Raw genomic sequence first — 8,615 nt, 5'->3', positions numbered from 1 at the left:
CCCCTGTCTGTATAACCAGGCAGGTGGGTACAACAGGTTATCATGAAGTTACCAGATAGATCAGGTTTGAGCCACCAGCACCATTCACCATCAAAATGACTAAAATAAATAAGTAGTCAAATAAGTATCTACTGTAACAACAGAAACTTAAAACTCACCACAGCATATGAAGCAAGCTGTGTAACTGATCATTTATTATTTAAATTATTAATTCATTTATTTATTTTGAAATAATGAATTATTGTAAAGACTAGAAAATGGTGAAAACTGCTCGTCACAAGCTCCCAGATTCCAAGGTTCATTTATCATTTCAGCCCTAAAATGGATATAGGTTTCTGCAAAGTATGATAATGATTAAAGACGTTTGGTGGCTTTATGATCTGCAGAAGTCTTAATGTGATAGATTGCATCAGGTTTGGGCATTTCGTTCTGTCCTGACAAATGAATTTAATGTTCCTATCCTTCTGTTAAATAGAACAGAAGGATAGGAAGCAATTTGCAGCCCGCTGTGCAAACCAAATTCTAATACAGAAACAGGAGATTTTCTTTTTCCTGTAATTTACAGAGTTGTTTTTATCCTTGTCTGTCTTTCTGTCAGATTGGTAACATCAGTCAGGTGTTGGACACAGTAAATGGTGTTGCTCGATGTCCCTATGATCCACGTCACAACTCTACCGCCATGGTAACAGAGAAGGGCGAGTTGTATGCTGCTACAGTGATTGACTTCTCAGGACGTGACCCGGTCATTTACAGGAGCCTGGGGAACATGCCACCACTGCGCTCCGCCCAGTACAACTCCAAATGGCTGAACGGTAAACAAACTATCACTCTGATTTCTCTGGGTTGTTTTTTCAGCTTGGTATTGACCCATATCTCTGTTTGGTGATATAACTTCTATATATTTTATCTTTTCTTCCCTCATGTGCCCTCCAGAGCCTCATTTTGTGTCTGTCTATGAAATTGGTCGGTTTGCATACTTCTTCCTGAGAGAGACTGCAGTTGAAAACGACTGTGGGAAGATGGTTTTCTCTCGTGTGGCCCGAGTTTGCAAGAACGACATGGGTGGACGTTTCCTTTTGGAGGACACCTGGACCACCTTCATGAAGGCCCGACTCAACTGCTCCCGCTCAGGAGAAATCCCCTTTTACTACAATGAGCTGCAGAACACCTTTTATTTACCAGAGCAGGACCTGATCTATGGCATCTTCACCACTAATGTGTGAGTGATGTTCCATATGGGTCTTGTCATCGAAGGAGTATTTTTCCTGATAGTTCTTATCTTTAATGGAATGCCTTGCTTTCTTGCCGAGGGATAGATGAGAAGATTGATTCCTGTTAGATCAAGCTGCTAAAACCAATATGTGCCTCTTAACAGCCACAAAAACCAAATTCAAAATACTATTCTGCATTAGTTAGAAGATCTAAAGAATTTTTTCTTATTTTTATTGGATTGCTGAGATCTGACCATGATTACATCCCCTCCTTCAGGAACAGCATATCAGCTTCAGCTGTCTGTGCCTTCAACCTGAGCTCCATCACTCAGGCCTTCAATGGACCTTTCCGCTACCAGGAGAACCCCCGTACTGCCTGGCTGTCCACCCCAAACCCCATACTCAATTTCCAGGTAACACACGAACAAAAAAAAGGATTCGGATCTGGACCCACATAGCTGCTTTTGTCTGACATCATGGTGTTAATAGATGCAAGACAGTTTTGTGCTTCGCCAGTTTCTCAGCCTTCCTCCAAGGCGTGTGTGTGAGTACAGAGATGACTTACTGCAGTATAGTACATAGACGCGTGTGTGTGAGTACAGAGATGACTTAGAAAATTGTAGCTCATCTCCATCAGATACACCTTCAGCAATAAGTGTTTGCATGTTCCATCGCATGTACAAAATGTTATCAAAATGGAGCACTGCACATGGAATCTCTGCACTGATTGTGATTTAACATTTATTTAACACATAATTATAATGTCAGGAACAGCCTACTGCAGGTCCTAGTGAGCTGTCCCTTGGCATAAATGTCAAGTTTAAGCAAAAAACGAGAATGACCATAAAAAAAAGACTCAAAACATTTGTTGCATCCATTAATGTTATAGGTTACACCAGCACGTGTCAAGTCAAACAAGTGAAACCTGGTGTCTCAAGAGCCAAGTCCACCAGTCTACACCCCTAACCCCTGGCACTAATCCATGTTTTCTGGCTGCACAGTGTGGCACACTGGAGGAGGGAGGCCACGGGGGAAACCTCACAGAGCGCAGCCTCCAGGATGCCCAGCGACTCTTCCTGATGAATGACGTGGTCCAGCCAGTGACCATCAACCCTCTGCTCACCCAGGACAACCTGCGCTTCTCCAAGCTGGTGGTGGACATCGTGCAGGGCCGAGACACTCTCTACCATGTCATGTACATCAGCACGGGTGAGCAAGAGAAGAGAGAGCTTAAACTGACCAAAAATAATTTCAATTGCATTCCTAGTATTACTGTTTGTAATAGATAATTACTCATCTTATTCAAACAGAATATGGCACCATCCTGAAAACTCTCGCCACAACCAATAAAAGCCTTCATGGGTGCTACCTAGAGGAGCTCAGGATCCTCCCTGAAGGGCAAACTGGGCCAATCAGGAGTCTGCAAATCCTCCACAGTGACAGGTCCTTGTTTGTGGGGCTTGATGACAGACTGGTGAAGATCCCATTAGAGCGTTGCTCCAGCTATCCAACAGAACGGTACAATCCTGATCAGCCTCAAGGCTGCAGTATCAAAGTGACTTTACAGACTGTAGTCATATTTTAGTCTTGTTTTGTCATTGATAGTAAAAGTAAGAAACAACCAACTCGATGTGTCTGAAAAGAAACTGCTTTTGAACTTGCTCAGAGCAGGTATTACCCACTGGAACTAAGCTAATAATAGATTTGTTGAGAATAAATGCACCACTTGCATAAGATGCCTTCACAAAGTATTGTATGATGTTCAGCAGTTTCTCAGCAGTAGCCTGTCTAGCAGGCCTCCTGCTTAGAGCACAATAGAAGTTCTTTGGTACAGAGACAGAACAATTCCACAGTCAGCAGGACTGTTGAGTGTGCAAATGTCAAGACTACTGGAGTGTTCAGTGTCATTTTGAATTCATATTTTATAGCAACCAAGACTGTGTCAGAAGGAACTTGATAATTCTGCAACTCTAACAGTTACTGACTCACTGTCTGAACTCGTATTAGTCACTGCATGGAGGCTCGAGACCCATACTGTGGCTGGGATCACAAGAAAAAGCATTGCACCACGATCGAGGAGAGCTCCAACATGAACCAGTGGACCCAAAACATCACAGAGTGTCCAGTAAGATGATGCACAGTTAGTCCTGTGTTTTGCTCTCCACTATGGAGACACAGTTTAAAAAAATGTGTACTTGTTAATAGAATGTTTAGGAGACATTTCCTTTGTGAGAGATACTTAAAAACAAGCATTAATTCTGAGTTGTTTGTTCTATTATAAGATTACTGACATTTTTTAAATGTACACAGTTGTATATAAAGTAATATTCTTGTGATACACCAGTTGCTACAAATTTCAGGGTGTCATCAGTATTTTTTAGACCAACTGTTGTGTAGTTATGTACACTTGAGCCCTCTGAAATCTTCTCTGCAGGTGAGGAACCTGACACAGGATGGTGGCTTTGGTCCTTGGGCTCCGTGGCAGCCGTGTAACCATGATGACGGCGAGGGCTCCATCACCAGCTGTGCGTGTCGATCTCGTTCATGCAATGGACCAGTGGCCCGATGTGGTGGGGTCGAATGCAAGGGTCCAACCATCCAAGTGGCAAACTGCTCCCGGTGCAGTTTCCTTATACAGATATTCACACTGAACCACAGCACAAAATATTACTTATAAGGAACTGAACTATGAAGATACACATGTTGTTAATGTTCTTTACAAGTTCTTACTGGTTGAAAATTTCCTGAATGAGGCATTTTCTCTCATGAATTCCTGAGTTACATGTGATCATATTTACACTTCCTGTTTCACGTCCTGTTACTCAGGAACGGTGGCTGGACTCCCTGGTCTTCATGGGCCCAGTGCAGTAGCAGCTGTGGTATCGGTTTTGAAGTGAGGCAGCGGTCCTGCAACAACCCCTCGCCTCGCCATGGGGGTCGAATCTGTGTTGGCCAGGGCCGAGAAGAGAGGTGAGGAGTAAGGTGTTTGCATCATATTTTTGCATTTGAAGAGTCATAGGGGAAAGAAACATGATCACTGTGGCTAGAAATTTCATCATCAGCCATGGTTGCTGCATGCCATAAAGATTTTACATATGCCCACTTTTGAGAAGAGTGACATCAGTATGCCTGTGTTTCCAGGCTGTGTAATGAGAAAAAGCCATGTCCCCTGCCAGTTTCGTGGACAGCGTGGGGCCCCTGGGCTCACTGCAGTGCTGAATGTGGAGGAGGGGTCCACTCCAGGACCAGAACCTGTGAGAACGGGAACACTTGTCCTGGATGTGCCATGGTACTGCAGTGTTTGGATATTAAAGATTGACAAAGATGTTTATAACATGCTCCTAAACTTGGATACATCAGATGATCCTGTATGAGATTCTGTGTTTACTTCCAGTTGGTGAAACCTGGGGTTTAAGCTGCAGATGCAGACCAGCACATCTAAAATGGAAGACTGTTAATGTTGTAAACGTGCTACCACCAATCAGTGTACCCCCAACTGACTTAGCAGTGACTTAACCATTAAATCAGAACTGAAGCATCATATTGTGCCTTCAGCTGGATGCAACCTTGTGTAAATAGTCCCATTCAGCACAGTAAATAGCTGCATAATAGACTCCATCCAGCAAAAACTGCAGTATTAGTTTTGTATATTGGGATGTATTAAGGCAGCAGTGTGTCTCTGCAAGCTGAAATTCTGACAAAATGAGGATGTATGGCTTTGAGAGATAAAGCAAGAACAGACAGCAGTAGCCTCAGCCTGTGACACAGTGATGGGTTTACACTTGATCAGCATTAAGAGTGATATGCTTGGTTCACGTTGTCTTCCAGGAGTATAAGGCCTGTAATCTGGAGGCTTGCCCTGAGGTGCGTCGCAACACCCCCTGGACCCCCTGGATGCCAGTCAATGTTAGTCAAGATGGGTCACGACAAGAGCAGAGATTCAGGTACATCTGCCGGGCACTACTACCAGACCCCAAGCAGCTCCAGCTGGGCAAGAAGAAGGCGGAGACCCGGTTCTGCCCTAATGACGGGTCAGGAGCCTGTCAGACTGACTGTGAGTACTGAGTATGAGCAGGGAACATAGAATAGGTTTGAATGGAAACATAAGGAATAGTCCTGATTCATGGAAGTAATTTGTCATTGTGGGTTCCTGTGTGTGTGTGTGTGTGTGTGTGTGTAGGGGGAAAACCAATTCATTCTTCAATATGAGCCACATTGCCCCACATTAGTTAATGTCTCTCGGTTGAGTCTGTTTTTATTCCCTTGAGCTCAAAAAGTTTGAATTTTCTGAGCAGTTCACTCATTCACACACACAAGCTGTGTCAAAAGATGTCAGGATCAACTTCCATTCTTTTCGGTGACTGAAAATAGTTTGTCTTTCTTTCCTCTCTCTCTTGCAGCTCCTGGAGATTTCTTAGCTCGTGAAGAGGACAGAAAAATTCTTGCTTTGTTTATAGTGTTTTTAAATTCTAATAAATCAAGTAAAGTGTGTTTTCCAGCTCTGATTGAAGACTTGGTGAAGACTAGTGGCCGAACTCTAGCTCCAAGGTGCTCGCTGGGGATCCTGGGAAATGTGGTCCAGCTGTTCCCAGCAGTGTTCCAGAGGCTTCCGAACACGAAAACGTGGCTGCTCAATGGCCGAGGGCAGGACCAACCCCAGTGCTTGTGTAGGATCCCCAGTGGAGTATCAGGACTGCAACACTCAACCCTGCCCTGGTAACAGGAAAATTCTGGCTGTTGGTTTAATCACAAAATCATCATAAGTATATTACATAAGTAGAATCTATTATGTGTGTGTGTGTGTGTGTTCTAGTGAGTGGGGCCTGGTCTTGCTGGTCCCCCTGGTCCCAGTGTTCGTCCAGCTGTGGTGGTGGACACTATCAGCGGACTCGCATGTGCAGCAGCCCCCCTCCTGCCAATGGAGGAGACATCTGTATAGGCTTGCACACTGAAGAGGCCCTCTGCAACACACATGCTTGTGAAGGTATGGAAACATGTTAACCTGTGGTATGGAAGATTTTTATATCAAACCATCTTGATTTTTAATTAGCATAAATCACAAACTGTAAAAAGAAGATCCCTTGGGCCTTCAGATTTGGCTATAGAATACTGAATAAAGTGATATTATAGAGCTGTATTCAAAAATAAATTTGTAAGGTAAATGATGACACAGCTAACTGTTCAAAAATCATTTTGTGCTTATCTTAATGCCATTTTTTCCTTTAACACCTTTTGCTTTGTAACTTTGTTTTGTGTTGTACAAATTCATTGTCATTTATCATAAATGTTACACCATAAGTACACTCCAGAGATCTACTCTGCCTCCATGGATTAAATAGTGAACAGTGATGGGAAATATCATTCACACAGCAAGTGGTGAATCAATATTTGTGTTGCAAAGACAAACAACATGGTTATTGGAGCTTGTCCCAGCTGCACTGGCTCAAAGTCAGAAAACAAATGGAGAAACTGGTTAATAAAATAGCCTCAAATTTTACCACTGACCTCATGGATGCAGTGCGTATGTATCTTTATTCCTTTGGTTCTTCAAATAAGAATAAAAACATGGGAAGCAAATTGATGCAATCAACTTCTCATCCATTTCAAACTTTTGTTCAGTAAACAAATGAGCTGCAGGCACACAAGGAGGCTGAACTGTGCTGTAGACTGATGATGGCCACTGTGCTGTAGCCAACATTTCTCAGCCTGCACACTTGTTAACCCTCCACACAGTTTCTCTGCTTGCTGAGTTTCACTGGAGGTGAAAAGATTTTAGCTACTGGAGAAAGACACTTTGTTCTCATAAGATTTCTCATTACAAGGACGTTATTTCACCCAATATGCAAAATTCCACCACCAACCCATTTAATTGTGGAGTATCAAAAAATGACTTTCTGCAGTTACTCAGCCCTCTCCTAAACAGCAGAAGTTGACTGGGTCTTGTTCCATAATCCAGTGAAATTCAGGGTTTTTTTATTTGAAATGGTATTTAATATTAGTTGGCAGTGAAATGCTGATTCTTCAGACACACTGCTGGATTTTAAACAGGATGACAAGGACACAGAAGCAGATCCCAAAATGTACGGAAAAACATCTCTATCACTATTTACTGCATGTCTAATAATATGCAATTTTGGACAGAAACTCATCTGTTTTACCTGTAACTTTGTAATAATGTCAGTGATTGTTTCTGTCATTCTCATGCTTGGTCATCAGGTTGGGGTGAGTGGACGGAGTGGGGGTACTGTGATGAGGAGGGTCTGCAGCATCGCACTCGACGCTGTGCCGAGGACCAGGATGCTGAGACCAGCCTGTGCCAGGGCAACATCACCCAGTCCAGGCCATGCCAACCTCATGAGGTGCCAGGTAAATGCTGGAGCGTAATAAATTGCTGCAGACTGATGTGGATATAAGCAGGAAAATCCAGTTACACTCACACAGGAAATTTAATCAGACACAATGTAATGCTGACTTGTTCTGCTGAAATGAAAAAGACAGCTTAATGAAGATGTCAGCATTCTGCCTACATGAGTGTGAAGCCTTTGAGGGAAATTAACTGGTCTTGTCATTTTTTGTTTGATCTTTAGGAGCTGCACTGATTTTACTTCACTGCACTCATGTTTTTTTCTGTCTACCTGTCTCTTTACAGTCATTTTACCTGGACAGGAGGACCAGAGCTGTGGAAGTAAGTGAAAACAAGTGATATTGTTTTACTTTGCTCCCAGTGCACACACACATCCTCTCTGTGTTTCTCAGCAGAACATCTGCTAGGTTTTACACCTTTCCTGTTTAATCCAAAGCAAATCAGTGTCTGAATTTAACTGCACACTCACAAAGTTCAATTCAGTTCACTTCAGTTCAATTTTATTTGTATAGTGCCAAATCACAACAAAGGTAATCTCAGGACACTTTACCAAGTAAGGTCTAGACCTTACTGTTATTATTATTATTATTATTATTATAGAGGAAAAACCCAATAAATACCCAATGAGCAAAAATGTTAATGGAAGAAACTCCCTTTAACAGAAGAAACCTCCGACAGACCCCGGCTTTTGGTGGGTGGCCTTCTGCCTCTACCAGCTGGGGTGAGTGGATAGAGGAGAGACAAAAGAAGAGAAAAGCAACAAGACACAACAAGACACAACAGCAAACAATCAAACAGTGATGTGGCCAGTGACTGCTCATCAGAAACGTAGAGCTCCAGAACCAGAATGGTACAGGAAGAGAGAGTGAGAGGAATACACAGTTAGTGACATGTAATGGTGGCATATAGATGCATGGAGAGAGAGGAGAGAAACTCAGAGCATCATGGGCCCCCCAGCAGCCTAGGCATATAGCAGCATAACTAAGGGAAGGCTCAGGGTCACCTGATCCACCCTAACTATAAGCTTTATCAAAAAGGAA

General features: G+C 42.9%; 1 protein-coding gene across 1 annotated transcript in view; it reads left to right on the top strand.

The window, feature by feature from the left end:
- The window catches only part of LOC109960565 (semaphorin-5B-like), a 23,636-nt gene that overhangs the window by 11,384 nt on the left and 3,637 nt on the right, over nucleotides 1-8,615 (top strand). The window contains 16 exon segments of the mRNA XM_020600752.1: nucleotides 24-27; nucleotides 538-812; nucleotides 934-1,219; nucleotides 1,489-1,624; nucleotides 2,213-2,420; nucleotides 2,522-2,729; nucleotides 3,219-3,336; nucleotides 3,646-3,830; nucleotides 4,038-4,181; nucleotides 4,353-4,500; nucleotides 5,040-5,265; nucleotides 5,711-5,757; nucleotides 5,759-5,927; nucleotides 6,025-6,195; nucleotides 7,428-7,577; nucleotides 7,861-7,896. Of these exon segments, the coding sequence (XP_020456408.1) occupies nucleotides 24-27; nucleotides 538-812; nucleotides 934-1,219; nucleotides 1,489-1,624; nucleotides 2,213-2,420; nucleotides 2,522-2,729; nucleotides 3,219-3,336; nucleotides 3,646-3,830; nucleotides 4,038-4,181; nucleotides 4,353-4,500; nucleotides 5,040-5,265; nucleotides 5,711-5,757; nucleotides 5,759-5,927; nucleotides 6,025-6,195; nucleotides 7,428-7,577; nucleotides 7,861-7,896 (2,511 nt within the window).

The sequence above is a fragment of the Monopterus albus genome, unplaced genomic scaffold (genome assembly GCF_001952655.1).
Source record: "Monopterus albus unplaced genomic scaffold, M_albus_1.0 scaffold48.1, whole genome shotgun sequence".
In the NCBI taxonomy this organism is placed as follows: Eukaryota; Metazoa; Chordata; class Actinopteri; order Synbranchiformes; family Synbranchidae; genus Monopterus; species Monopterus albus.
The sequence above is the reverse complement of the archived record's forward strand: the minus strand, read 5'-3'. Positions and strand labels throughout refer to the sequence as shown.